This window comes from Pristis pectinata, chromosome 32, assembly GCF_009764475.1.
Source record: "Pristis pectinata isolate sPriPec2 chromosome 32, sPriPec2.1.pri, whole genome shotgun sequence".
NCBI classification, from domain to species: Eukaryota; Metazoa; Chordata; class Chondrichthyes; order Rhinopristiformes; family Pristidae; genus Pristis; species Pristis pectinata.
In genome coordinates, this window is record NC_067436.1 from 18,495,442 (window position 1) to 18,510,992 (window position 15,551).

General features: G+C 41.0%; 1 protein-coding gene across 11 annotated transcripts in view; it reads right to left on the reverse strand.

Moving 5' to 3' along the window:
• The window catches only part of ppip5k1a (diphosphoinositol pentakisphosphate kinase 1a), a 125,251-nt gene that overhangs the window by 23,768 nt on the left and 85,932 nt on the right, over positions 1-15,551 (reverse strand). For 4 of the 11 annotated variants that reach the window (XM_052042398.1, XM_052042395.1, XM_052042399.1 and 1 more), the window contains 3 exons: positions 10,648-10,773; positions 5,072-5,134; positions 1,500-1,679 (listed from right to left, as the gene is read on the reverse strand). In XM_052042398.1, coding sequence (XP_051898358.1) covers positions 1,500-1,679; positions 5,072-5,134; positions 10,648-10,773 — 369 coding nt within the window. Of the gene's footprint in view, positions 1-1,499; positions 1,680-4,463; positions 4,653-5,071; positions 5,135-10,647; positions 10,774-15,551 lie in introns of those variants that run through there. The other 7 variants (XM_052042401.1, XM_052042400.1, XM_052042402.1 and 4 more) reach the window with 3 other exon arrangements.

Here is a 15,551-nt window from a genome sequence, read left to right on the forward strand (position 1 = left end):
AATCGAACTGTGATGCAAAAGTACAGACAAAATAATTCAGGGGTTGAAACAATGAAAAATCTAATCAGCTTGAATCCTCTCTCCAGTTGATAACTTTTCCTCCTCCTCAAATTCCATTGGTCCACTATCCTTGTCCATTCTTCCATCTCAGGACAAGGATCAACTGATGTTATGACTAACATGGGTTAGCTTGGTTAGGAAAAGAACAGATGGAATATGGGGCCACTTCATTTGCAAGGCTTGATCATGCAGTGACTATCACTCAAGCATCAGACGAGCTTGTAGAAGTCCCTATGCCCTTAATACGAGAGCTACATGCAGAGATTTATTTTTAAATGGATGTTAGGTTCTAATGCTTCCAGTTCTACGGTTACAATGTCCTGATTGCAAGGTTGGATTACAGCCAGTGGAAAAATAAAGTGATTTGTTTGGAATTAAATTCAGCAAACTTTCCACTTAATAACTCATGCCTGAAATGGATTTAGTTTAGAATGTTTTATTTTGATTACTTTGCATTCACTTTGCTAAGTACTATCGATTTCAAGTTAAAAATTGCAGGATCATGCAACTTCTTATGACTTTAGCTGTTCATCAGCATTTACTCCTTTCTCTTTTTAAAAGCAACCGATCTTAAATCAACAGCTAGTTTTGGGGTAAGTTGAAGGAGTAGAAAATGTCACCATATTCCTTGCAGGGAAACCCTTGCCAATAACTAGCCTTTAATTTCAAATGGAATCACTTAAAGCCCGCATATAGCTGAAACAAATAAGTATTACTGCTCCCCTTGGTCTGACAGATGACAAAGTAAACTGCAAGGCTTTGTCACCAGACAGGACAAGAGTAGCCTACAGTGTTGTTAACCATGGTCATGTTGGGTCACATCCTGGACTGTACAGTCTCCAACAAACAGTGTATTGTTCCTAGCAGTTAAAAATCAGACTCTCAAAAAAATGTGAATAATCAGATCTGGTGCAAAAACCACCAAGTGCCATTAAAAATAAAATGCAGATGCTGAAAATTGACCCAATTATATCATCAGGTATAGAGATAGGTTAATGTTTCCAGATTCAGGGCAGCAACAGGACAAGAGTTCACCAATGAAATGTTACCTCATTTTGTTTCATACTTCCATCATTTTCTGCCGGGAATCAGTATCCTGAGATCAATCATCTAAATGCATTTGTACAATGGTGAAATAAGAAGGGGTATTAGTTGATATGCAGTCTGATTTTTAACCTGTCAAGATACTCTAACAGTGTTAGTATTGGCAGCTTTCTATACACAATCTAAAACCCAGCAAGCAGCTATGTTCTTTTATTTTGGTAAAAATGCTGCAATCTGCAGGTTATGGAGGCAAGAGACTTCCCCCTCCTCCCCCCCTTTGATCAGTTTCAGCAAAGCTCACATGGATCGAGATCTGCAAGCTGCATCATAGCTGCAATGGCCTGAAACAAGATTCATCCAAAGCCAACCATGCAGCAGTAAGGTGCAGGTGATACCGTAGAGGGAGTCGATATCATCCTGCCCCGAGATCAGCCAGTTCTTGAAGAGTCGGATGTGGTAGGAGCACTGCTGGAGGTGCCGGGCCAAGGCACCATCAAGGGCCAGGTTCTGGGCGAAACTGTTGTCTGCTGAAAATCGCCTCAGCAACTGTGCCACGCAACGATTATCCAACACATCTAGGGAATGGGCACCAGTAGGAAAAGAACAAAATTAAAAAGGCAACTAAAAAGAACACAATTAGCATTTCTTCGTAAGGAGGAAGCATTCGAAAAACTCCATAACGTCTGAGACATTTATGTGCCAGGTGAAGAGGAAAAGACTACTACTGATCAAAATGAATGTGTGTGTACATTTCAAAGAGGAAAAATGGAAACTTGCTTTTAGTTATTGTTTGACCATATCTTCAGAATGTCTTGAAGTGGTTCACTAAGTGAACTGATACTTGATATACAGATTCCACAAACATCAATGATCGAGGGAGGAGCTGTCCAGATATCAAGCTCATTTGTTTTTCCATTTAGCAAGGCCTTTGACGTTCACATGAACAGGCAAATGGAGCCTTCATCTGAACAATTCATCAGGAAGTTAACACCCAAGGCATTGCTGAACTCCTTTAGCAGTACACTGGGTATCAGTCAGGTTTCCACACAGGAGGATCACCTTTCACCTAGGTGCAAGTGACCAAGGGAAGTCAAAAGTGTAAATTCTGCACTAGAAACCCTATACTCTTGGCATAAGTAAGCAAATTCCTATGTAGTGTCAGCAAAGGTGTTCCCAATGCCACCAAAATGCTCTTAAAAATTCTGTTTATACACAGTCTTTTATAGCCTGGGACATCACAAACTTGAGAAGGCAGACTTGTGCCAGTTTAAGGTCTTATCTAAGCCCAAGTGCTACATTGGAGTGCCAGCCAAAACTTGTGTTCAAGCGTCTGCTGTGGAACCTGAACAACCAATGTTCTCACTGGGAGAGGAGAAAATTCCTCACTAACCCAAAGTGGACCCTTACGCACTTTAGTGATGAAGTGAAAATATAAATCAGCTTTTCATTAGTAAAATATAGAGATCTCAGATGGTATTCAAATGCAATCATGGCATTTAAGTTATTGGCACATGGATTAAACTAAAGTCAGATTGGTACAGGAAGGTCTGGTGAACCCTTCATCACAGGTTAAAAGTGCTGACTTGGCACAAGCCGCAGACTGTAAATGTATCTTAATTCTGCAGCTTCAAAATATTTCACCTTCCTAATGAATGGAGAGCATTTCCAATGTAATGTGGCAGTCAATCTTCCTCTTTCTGGTACAGACATCAAATTTGATCCAAGGGAAGCTTCCCCCTTTTTGTGCACTAATTCCACACACCAATCCTACAGCAGCAAGACACTAGGCAAGGTAATCCAGATCAGTTAAATATTCACAGGAGGTAACCATCCTGCCGAAAGATAGCTGACTGCAACTGGATAAAGAAAAGTGCTGTGGTGAGATACTCAATATTGATATGAAATAAAGGCCTGGAGGAAAGTCTCTAATGTAGCAAGTAGGGAAAATGCTTTATACAACTAATTAAAGTTCAATGAAAAGGGGCTTCCATGAAGGGGTAGGAACAACATGCTCTTTACTGTAGACAAAGGACATAGGCATAAGGATGGGGTTAGTTTTTAGACCGGATGAAATCTTCTGCATTGGGAAGCTTACAATATCTTAAATCTACTTGTTTCCACTTGTAAGGGGCATCTACAATGCTCCCTTACCACTCAAGAACTGTAGGTAAATATCTAGGAAGCAGAGAGTTGTATCCTCCCTACACAATGACTTTTTCCCCCACTAAAACAGAAAACTCACTCATGCCTCTCCAAATATGTTCCACACAATGAAAAGTAAGTGTGTATGAGCATAGACTTAATTTCTGAAAATAGGACAGGGCTTCTCAAAATAAGGGCAAAGTTGGTCCTTTGCTAAGCAACAAGTCTCAGGCTATCCAGAAGTCAAGGTGCTACAGTGGACCTCTCTCTCTCAGCTCTGGGAGGGAGGGAATGCAATGATCTCTTTCCGAAGGTCCTTTGTAAGAAAGTTTTGAGGACACAACTTGGCATTGTCTGTGTAACTATAGCCAATTACCACCTTTCGAAGGGGAGGAAGAACTTGTGATAATTAATGGAGAAAAATCAGTGCTCAATTTAAAAAAGACACTGGTGCTCACAAATGGAACAGAGCTTTCCAGTTACAAATACAATTGTTAGTGAGAGTGATAACATTTTGATTAACCAGTTGAAAAGCAAGCATTTGTTCTTTCTGATTTACTTTTCTTTGGTGCATGCTCTTTTACAAAAGCCAGAAACAACCTCAGATTGTGAAGAGATATGTGGTGACTAATGAGAAGACAAACAATTCAACCTTGACTTTGGTGTGAGGTTTACAAGTTAATTACCTTCAAGAAATACATGTTATAATAAATATTCTGGCCAGTATTTCTCATTTATGGAAGCTGGGCTCCAGGCTGGAAACAATATTTACTGCCTGTTGCAAATGGATGCACGAGCAAATCACCAAAGTTACAGTTGAGTGCATTATTGAGTTTCATTTCTTCTCTTGGCAAAGTGTTAATTTGATGCAAAATTGATTTGTATATATTTGCATTTTTCTAGTCACCTTCTTTTTGAATGTACTCCCCCACCTTGGAGTGCAGTTCCCCCCCCACCCCTCCCAACTGCAGCACCCCATGAGAATCACGAAAAACTTATGGCACAGAAGGAGAATATTCAGCCTCCTGCAGCCACGAACATGGTGACTGGTTGACCCTGACCCCAAACATCTACAGACGCGTCCTTTCTGTACTGCATCACTGTCACTGTGAGGCAGGGTAGGAGACTGGGTTGACTAGTGTCCTCTCCCACTGCCTCAGTTCCCTCCCCACCCCGCACACCTTTGGTTGATTGCACACTGGCTGGGATTAGTTCATTCAGCACCATCTGGTCTGTGGGGTTCGGCAGCACATAGAATGCCCTTCAGATTGTGGTGCAAAAGTTCCAAGACATGAGCACAGCAGGCTAGCCGAACAACATCCTCCTAGAAAGGACACCAGCCTCTCTGGTGACCTTGACCACCAAATGACCCACTCGGTAGAAAAGACGACCATGCATCCCAAAACCTGCAAAAAGACAGTCAAGTTCTCTGATCGTTAACTGGACAGTGAAGTAAAAAATCAAGAAGGTGTAAATAGTCGCCAGTGAATGCTTCACAACAGGTGAAATGGAATGATTGACAGGTGTGACTGCTGTTCTAAACTGATGGAGGTTTATCAGACAGAAAAGTCACCAACATAAAAGTTAAAAACGTGTGGAACTCTTCTTCGAAAGAAGATCACTGAATCATACCAAAAGATTTGTGTGGTAGTGCTGAAATAGTAAAAAAAAATATAAAAAAAGGAGAAAAAGAGGAAGTGAGCAAGATTGTAGTGGACATTTAAGATTTTTTTTGAAAAAAGCACGAGTGCATTTAAGAACCATGCAAAAACAAAAAGTCAAAAAGTTAAGACTGTAAAGGATAATTGAAAAGAAGCAAACATACCATTAGTCGGATGCTTTGCAAACGAGACAGAAAATCTTTTAACGGCTGGCATAGATAACATTTCTGAGGAAACAAAAAGGACTGAAGTTAAAACTAACACTTCAGTTTTAACACAGAACTTCCTACATAACATGAGGGTGACAACTGATTGAAAGAAAATGCAACCCCAACCTTTTCTCGCCAAAGCCTCCTGCCACAATGCTCTCCCCGTTAAGTTGTGTTGTCAGGAGAGAGGAGTAGAACACAAACACATACTGCACATCTCTGGTGATCAGTAATCAGGCATAACACTTAACATGCTTTCAGGGTCGGTAATGAGTCTCTCATTGCCCATCCAATAAGCCCCGTGCATCATCCAATGTCACCATTTAGGCTACAGGCACAGAGGCTAGTCTGAGTACCAAAAGTCACTATCCTAAGTTTTGGGGGGGGGGGGGGGGGGGGGGGGGGGGGGGTGTTAGGTGGTGGGAAGAGATTCAAATGCAAACAACTCAGCTTCAAAAAGGAGGAAAACGGGTACCTTAAACTACCAGAAGCAACATTCAAAGAGTCAGCATTCTTTGTGGTGTTGGCAGAATCGGATTGTGTTGGAAGTGGCCTTACCTTTGATAACTGTACCACAATTCTAATATTTAGCCACAACATACCCTGATATTGACAGAAGTGAATTACCTCTGGGCAACAGCTCTGCACCAGGCAGTTTTATATCTGTCTTCAAGGAAACAAAATTGAAATTAAACATGCAAGTATCCTATTGCTGATCATCAACTGAACATTCATCTCATAGGAGAAGGGAAAGCAAACACTCATTGTATGCATTTGAGCTGTGTGCCAAACCGCCACTCAAAGGGCAATAAGTGGCACATTCTCCTGCCTCACTCATCTGCATTGTTGCTATGGAGTGGCAGCATCACAACAGTAAGTGCAATGCAGCAACAACCTTACATTCACATGTATCCAAGAGACCAGGTGATGGACAGGAAACCAGATGGGATTTTCAATCCTGGCACAGGCGGGCCTCAGTGACATCATCTCAGAACTTTTCACTGCTAACAAATGTCCCCGGGACACTTCTGAACCAAATTATTATTTAGTTATCAATTCGCTCACATTTACCAGGAATGAAATATAAAAAAAAGAGTAAGAATAAAAACAAACTGCACACTTGCTCTCATAGTTTTTGGCAACAACTAATCCAGTTACATTTCCAAGAGAATAGAATGAGCAGGAAGATGCAGTAACAAATAATATACAAGACACTCAACTGATGACATGACAATCAGATCACTGATGAATGAAAAAGCTGAAGATAAAGACTGCACCCAAACTAATTCACTGCCCAAGTTTTGTCATTTTGTCCTCTTGCTAAGCACCTGTGTCAAGGTTATCTTTGTCCAAGGGACAATATTAGGTGCAAATCTCAACAGTATCCGCAGTCTACTCAAGAAAGGGAAGCACAATTGAAGTGATCTATGTTCGTGCTCAACAATCCTCACATTCAGCCCCAAAACAGACAAACACACAGTTATAACAAACAGGCTTCCGGTATGAATGATAATCAGTGATCAGGAGTGAGAAGACCAAAGGCCAACCCTTTCCTGGCCGTCGAAGCCACGTTTAATGTCCCTACTGCTGCCTCGATATGATCTGCCATATTTATGTAGACATAGGATCAAGTGCAACTTACTGAACTAATCAGCTGACCTACTAAGCACATCTTATGCATCAATCAGCCCCGAGATCTGTCCCAGACAGAGCTTGGTGGAGATTGGATTATAGCCATTAATGGTACTAAATCTTTCAAACATTTTCAAATTCAAGCCCAATTCTTCAATCTGTCTCCTCAGAATGGAAAATCCAGTCAGTGGTCTGGCCAGTTAATCAATCCGCATTAACATTGTTTTTTTTTTGCCTCTGATGGCAAATTGATTTGAGGAACCTTTATGTAGCACTAAAGCTCGTCAACTTGGATTGTCAGTTCTCCAAGGACAATACAATCCAAGGACCTGTAAGTGTGATAAAGCTCTCCAAAATCAACTTCTTAGCTACTGGATAGAATACATCCAAAAACAAAAACAAATCCCAAGAAAGAAAATAAAAAAAGGAAAAGGAACCATACCTTTAAGTTGATTGTAACATTGACCTGCATTTTTTTTTGCTCACCTACATAAAACTCTAGAGCTTAAACTAATACATTTTAAAATATGGGATTTGTAATAATTAGTTCCCATGCACATTGAAAGGGCTAGGATGGTAGGGAAAGCAGAGCCGCCGAGGCTAAGCTTCTACAAGTCCATAGCTGTGGGAAAAGGAAAAACTGGTGCTGGAATTTGCCAGCTGGACACACTTACCTAAAACCAATCAAGTTATTTACAGTGGTGTTTTTGCTGATGCCCAGATCTGTTTTCTTTGTCAACTACCTCAAATAAAACTGTCATAACGCTGACAAAACTGGATACAGACAATCTGAACAGTCTGCAGACTACTGCAGAGCACATGGAAGAGACTCAAGGATAAAAGCAAAATAAATACTATGACAGAATGAAAGATCAAACTCATCTCCAGGCACACAAGCAACAATGACAATTTAATTATCAAGAGAAAAACATGGAGCAAGAGCCAGCAGATTTCTTGCCAATGGCAACAATGCACCCTTGTCTCCTTTTAGTCTGCTCTATTACAACTTGTATTAATTTACAGGGGCTCAAACAGCTTTGGCCAAAGTGCACCACTATAACAATTATTGGTTCTCATGAACCAAAACATTAATAGCCAGATAAGATTATTATTCAAACTTAAATGACTTTTTCTATTTCCTTATGGACGAGGGCACAGTTGCAAGCCCAGCATTACCAGCCATCCCTAACTGCCCTCAAGAAGAGAATTAGAGTCATTGAGTTGGACAGCACAGAAACAGAGCCTTTGGCCCACCATGTCCATGCAGACCTTCTTGCCCATCTACACTCGCCTCATTTGCCCACATTAGGTTCATATCCTTCTACACCTTGCTTGTTCAAGTGCCTATCTAAAGGTATCAGTGATTGTATCTGACTACCACCTCCTTTGGCAGTGCCTCCCAGATATCAACCAGTCTATAAAAATCCTTCCCCTCAAATCCCCTCTAAAACTCATTCTCACCTTAAACACATGACCCCTTGTTTTTGATATCCCGACCACTGGAAAAAGATCCTGACTAACAACCCGAAGTATGCCTCTTGTAAATACTTCTATCAGGTCACCATCCCTCAGCCTCCTGCTCTCAAGGGAAAACAAACCCAGCCTATCCAACCTACTCCATAACTAAACTCCTCCAGTCTTGCTTGCAACCTCAAGTTGTGAAGATGCTTCCATTGTGCTATTGATTAGGGAGATTCAGGATTGAGGCCAGGCAATGATGAAGGAGTACCAAAATATTTCTAAGACTTGGAGGGAAGACTGCAGGTGGTGGGTGGCCTTCTCTCGAGTCTGTCTGCTTCTAGATGTACAGACGGTTTAAAAGATGCTGTTGAAGTAATCTTCCTGAATTGCTGCAGTGCATCTTTTAGATGGTACACACAAAAACCGTCAGTGGTGAATAGAGTGCTAATCAAATTGGCTGCTGTGTACTGAAAGGTGTCAAGCTTCAAGTGTTGGTGAGCTGTATTTATCCAGGCTGGTGGACAGTACTCCAAACACATGTTTTTCTCCATTCATTTTTGGGATGTGGACATTGCTGGCACTTGTTAACCATCCCCAAATGTCCCTGAGGTTGTGGTAGAGAGATGCCTTTTTGAAGAACTGCAGTTTTTCTGGTTAAGATATGTTCACTTGTACCTTTAGGTAGTGGAAAGACCAAGGATTCAGAGGAGATTAAGTGTTGTGATACTGCATTTACCAGATTTGTACAAATGGAACCGGAGCTGCCTACAAGGTGCCTTCCTTTCCTGCATCTAGATACTTCCATAATATTCTGACTAAATTGTTGCAAGCAGTTACTTTATCAAATATTTCCACACTGCAATTAATAAAGACTCAAATCAGCAGAATGCTTATCCATTACCAGAGAAAACACAAGCCTGGGCTATAACAGACACACCAAAATAATTACAGATAAGTAACAAATATCCCAATCACCTAGTCTATTATGGATCTCAGGACTCATTCAATGCTGTAACATTTCAGCTCAAATCTACTCAATTAAAAATAATTAAACAAGTGTCAGAAAACCAAGTAAAACACCTCTTCCAGCATCCAAACACATGCATTGAGTTCAACAATCCCCAAGCAGAGAGCAAGAACCTGCAATATAACCGAATTGTCAGCCCCTAATTATATTTCACAGGTACCAGTGGCAAGGGTAGACTGACATTAATAATCTGCAAAATTATTACATCTTTTCACAGGGAATCATATTTCCTTCAATGGAGAGTATAGATGTCACCTTGTCCTGCCTCACTATTAACATTGTGATTGCCTGATTACTTTCATCCATGTAGTTTGTCACTGAAAAAAAAAATCAATTGGATCATTATCGGTTGACATGAAACTGATTTCTCATTTGGTAACAGACCCTATGTTATCAAACTCTAAAATACGTGGTCACTTATCCAAATTAAACCACATATCTAACAACTCATCGACCACATCATTCTGGGATTTCATCTTCTTGGGACGTAGAGCCAAGAGCAATTGGCCGGTCATCAACTTGGATGCTGATACCAAGGACAGCAAGTTGCAAAAATATCCATGCACAGACACTGGACAAGAATCTGCAGTAGAATAATGGCATCCTATAGTATTCCCAGTACTCCAGCTAAGGCCATCTACCTTGGTGAGAGCATTCCACTGTCCTTGTGTCTCTATATTACAGCAAAACACAGCCAACAAATGCCATATCTAGTTGGTACAAAGGGTTAACTACCTATTGAGCTCCTGGTTCATTACACCATCAAAATGTTTCAGTTAACTGATAACTGAGCAATATTATGTGTTGACAATAAATATTACACAAACAGCAACATTTAAGATCTTTTCCATAGCAGTATATTAGAGATAAGGTAATACTCAAACTGCTGCAGATAATTTATTGGAACTCTTAACTCCTTAGTTCTAAAGGTATTTTCACCATCCATTACTGTAGGATAGTTTGTTCTGGTTATGTCAAGTCCCTCTGGCTACCACTTTACTGGAGATGCTTCTAAGTTCATTGTAATTGAGCCAGTGCTTTGCAAAAATAGCACAGAAAATTGATGTACTTTGAGTCCGAAAATACCACACATTCAACAACAATTAACTTGGAAGCATCTCCATTGAAGTGGTAGACAGAGGGACTTGACATAACCAGAACAAACCATCACAATTATGCTCAAAATATTAACACTGCACAAACTTGCATTACAATCAGACAGGAATTAGTGACAGAAAAGTCATGATTTTTGGAAAAAAAATTACCCCATAGCCCCACCCTGACCCTGCTCCACAATAGCAACATTCTTACTGAAATGGTTTGCATGAAATGAGAGCACTAAGGTGGCAGCATTTGGCCCTCTTCCAGCACTGTTGTAGCAGCAAATGGAAAACAATTCTCATCAACCTACCATCCTTCAGAGAAAAGTAACTGGAACCACTTTTTCTGCGGTGCGAGCGAGCGTAGTCTTGGAGGTTAGGGGCACTAGAGGAGCCACCAAGTACTGTGGTACTGAACAAACCAGCACATTGGGAACCTGCACGAGATGGTTAGGTGTTAGATCAAAAGAAACGGTTTAGTAACAATCCCTCATGCTACATGCATTTGTAAGTTGTACTAAACAGGATAAGTGGGGAGATAATTCTTGCAGTGACATCCAGAAACATTTCAGAATTTCAGCAAGACAAGTTAGGGAACACATTAAAACTGAAATGAAAATAAATTTCATTATATTTAGATGTCTGAAAGTAAAAGTCTACAACTGCACCCATGACCAGTACCTATGGTTGCTTTATACAGCAAAACGTTCTCTAAATAGAGTTCCGGTATGGAAACAGAGTCACAACATTTTGTAATTATTGGTGAAAAGGAGCATGATGTATAGAGATGGTAAGACATCTAGTATCACCTAGCAGAATCTTGGCCCTGCAGGACCAGGAGAAAGCCATTCAGCCCTTTGAGCTGGTTCCACTATTCTATCAGATCCTAGCTGACTTGCATCTTTAGACTGGAAAACCACCTTTCCCCCACCCCCTACCATATGATAACCATCCCTAGCAAAAATCATAAAGCTCAGAGGAATCTAGGTGTTCCAATGCCCAAATCCCAAGTTGTAAGCAGGCATCTAGTTATTTAGCCATTAAGGGAATCACAACACAAGGCTATTCTCAGCAGATCATACAAACACATCCAACGAGAAGTGGGAACCCTTGTGAACATTTTCTCCCTTTGGTTGCCAACTGTAACCTAGCTAAATTGAACACAAGAACCAAGGATAACCCTAACCCCGAAGCATTAACCCAGTTTCTTCTTCTACCACCTGACCCTGAACATTTCCAATTTTTACATTAAAAACATTACAAAAGTGGTTCATAAAAATATGGCAAACAGATGCCTCCAACTGGCTCCATTATTCAACATGACCAGGGCTGATCCAATCTAATCAGCCCTTTCATCCCAGGATTCTTCTCTACACTGCTTCCTTCCTCAGGTTTGGAGACCCAAAACCAAGTGCAGTATTAACAACACTCAAAAGTTGCATCAAAACTTTTTTTTAAATACTCTGTAGTTTTGTATTAGAGGCCAACATTCCATAAATACTTGCTGTAATTGCATGCTAACTTTGTTTCATGTACTAAAACCCCAAATCCTTTTATACCACAACATTTTGTAGTCTCACTCCACTTAAATAACAAATTGCTTTTCACTCTTCCTTCCAAAGTGGATAACCTCACATGCAAACTCTTGCAAATTTGTCACACACAATATCCCTTTCATGAAACCATGTCGACTTTGTTTGATTTTCTTAAAATTTCCTAAATATCCTGCCACTATCTCCTTAAAAATGGATTCCAGCATTTTCCCCCCAAATCTCAGATGCTAGGCTACCTGGCCTATTATTTCCTGTTTTTTCATATCCCTCCTTTCTTGAATCAAAGTGTAACATTTGTGGTTTTGAAAGAGGCTTGCAAGGTGCTTATATATTTGTGTCTTAAAGTTAACAGCATTAAATATCTTGAAATACTCATGGATTATTCTTTCAATTAACAAACTTGACTGAAAAGCGCATCCGATGCTTGGAAGAGGGATACATCAACATCTGCACTAACTAGAAGTGTGGCTGGTCAGTTGCAAGTCAGATGCAATGCAAGTCACACCCACAATATTTAAAGATTCTCAACTTGTAAAGCATAACTTATTTGTAATTAAAATTCAATTTGTTTTCTGCTACTGCATAGTCATACAGCCTCCAGTATAGCTCAAGAAACCCTTCATGCAAGAGCCTGGATAGTTAATTTTAACAGGCTGCTTGATGAGTGTGCTAAAACTCACCAGTCTGGTTCATAGCTGAAAAATGTCACTGGGGATGAAGCAACAGAGAAAGCATTGAACTGCTGAAATGCAGTCCAGTAAAAGGAATGGAGAGGGTAAACGAAACAGACAAAACATTTAAATTACAATTCTATTCATTCACTAAGAGAAATGAGGAAATAATTGTGGATTATGCCCTCTCCCAAAGAAATCCACAAAGGATATACCAGATAGCTGTGCAATACCAAAATGAAAATTGATTTTGCTTTGAATTACTGTCATTTTTCATTTTTATTAATAGCACTACAAAGAAAATCCCCTAAACCAGTGCTCGAATTTCAAAACAAAGTTCAAAAGTGCAATTTCCCATATCATCACAAGTATCATCACATTTTTGCAGATTTGTTTTATCAAAACGAATTGCTGCTCTGCAGGATAACACAGAACAAACAGTGATTAGTCATTCAAAAAAAAATCAGTGTACACATATTTTTCTTTTTACCAAACTTATTTCCAGTCCTTCCAAATGTACTGATATGGAAGTGTGCAGAAACTAGTGGGTGCTGGGGTAATTTATTAAATCACTGAGAATGACAGGATGGAACTTGAAGAAACAACAAGATGCTGGAGGTAGAGCAGGTCGGGCAGCATCCATGGAGAAAAGCAGGTGGTCAATGTTTTGGGTCAGGACCCTTCTTTAGGACTAAAGATAGAAAAAGGGGAAGCCCAATATATAGAAGGGAAAAGCAGAGCAGTGATAGGTGGACAAAAGAGGGGAGGTGGGTGGGCACAAGGTGGTGATAGATGCAGGTAAGAGACAGTGATGGGCAGGTGTGGGGGAGGAGGGGAGAGCAGATCCACCAGGGAATGGAAGGAGAGGAAAAGAGAGAAAAACAAATGGTGAGGAGAAAAAAAAAAGATAGGCTAGGAAAGGGAAGAAAAGACAAGGTGGTGGTGGTGGTTTACTTAAAGTGGGAGAATTTGATGTTCATGCTGTTAGGCTGGAAGGTCCCGAGAAGGAAACTGCTGTTCCTCCAATCTGTGTTTGGACTTCTCCTGGCAGTGGAGGTGGCACAGGACTGACATCAATGATGGAGTGCCGGGGGTGTTGAAATGACTGGCAACAGGGAGAAGGGTCCTGACCCAACACATTGGCAGTCTGCTTTTCTCCACAGATGCTGCCAAACCTGCTGAGTTCCTCCAGTATCTTGTTGTTTTGCATCTAGATTCGAGCATCTGCAGTCTTTTTCTCCCCCCCCCCCCCCCCCCCCCCCCAAGGATGAAACTTCCCTTCAATACAGCAAAAATATGCTGACAAAACGTGCCTATCAATATATTAAAGATACTCAACTGTACAAGCGTTAACTGCCTCAATTCTTCAGTTGATTGGAAGGAAGACAGGTCCCAAGATTAATCACTAGATTGAGCAAGGGCGCATCAGCAGCTTTCACAGAGGATGGAGATGCTAAATTAGCCCAAGCGCACCACACTGTGAAAGTCAGTAAGTGGCTCTGCTCCTGATCACTTAATGCAGTGAGATTTGCTAGAAAGCATGCAAGTATGCATACTGAGTGGATTCACTGGGATTGGGTTTAGCTACAATGCCCAGTGTCAAATGGTTAATTGACAAATGGTTAATTGACACTTGTGGCCTAGACCTGCATGCAGAGTACAGAGCAATGGAGACATCTGCAAAGAAAGAACTTGCTCTTATAGTTCGCCTTTCAGAGCTCTGGACATGCCAACCCAGTGAGCTGCTGATGAAGTGTGCCCAATTGTTTTTGTAACTTGGAACCACAGGATCTACAGCCAAGTCATTTGGAGCTGTTGCGCTCAGTGTTACAGTGGCAGAGCCTTTACCAAAGGAGTCTTCGTGGGTGCACAATTCTTTGACCATTGATTGCTGTTCTATGAATAGGACCAAAAGGGACCAAGCCTCTTCCCACTGCAAGCGATGTACTTATCCAGAAATTTTCAAGAACAAAGAGCCTAAAGAGCACTCCACAATACTTCTCTTCTATCCTGCCATTCACTCTGTAGCTTAAATTCCTTGAAGGGTGCAGCACCAGTGCCAAACCTTAAACAAGGCTTTGCATTCCACTTTGGCAGCTGCACGATGAGCAAGAGGTTTGGCAGTGTTCTGTATTTTCTTTTCACAAGGTTTTGTTGTAACTGCAGGAAAGAAAATGACCTCTTATTGGGGGAAAAAAGAGAGATGGAAAAGAAAATTCACAGACAGTTTGCAAATCTGAACCCTCACATGGTTTCCCCTTTGTGGACTGGTTGTGGAGGAAGTCAGGTAAATGTGAAGAGCAGATGCAAATTTTAAGGTGGCTCCATGCATCTATTTGGACAAACCGAGGTTGATTCTCAGTTTGGGCAAGCAATAGATGCTGTGATTGGCTGCACAAAGATTATTTTTATTCAGTCGGTTAGTTACACTGTTCATTCTAACAGCTGATAGCTCACTGCTTAAAAGGAAGGGGAGTGGGGAACAGAATCCAGCTGTGCATTCATAGAGAACGAGACTGGCCAGATTTCAGGGTGGGAGATGAGGTGGGGTAGGAGCAAATGAAGAATACTTGTGGAGTGGGTGAAGCAACAAGGTGCGGATAACAGCCAACAGATGCCATAGAATTCCTGATCATCTCTTCCAAAGGCACCTCTAGCTGCCTCTGAAGGGAGGTGATAATGGCCATTTCACATCCTCACTTGCTGGTCCACCACCCAGCAGATCACTACCAAAATGGTCTTGGGATCCTAACTGATGAAGGTCTCTAGAATTCACACCTTGCAAACCTAAAGCCATGTACTATGATGCACTCATCTGTGTAACCTCCTTCAGCCTGACCACCCTCCATAAACTCAAGGGGAGATATTGGCTATGATCCTCATCACTGAATGTGGCTACCAGGTGTACTCAGCTCCTGAATATTTGATTGCATTTAAGCCATTGGTACTCTCACACTTATTTACTTGTGATGACCAAAGATGAACCTCTCC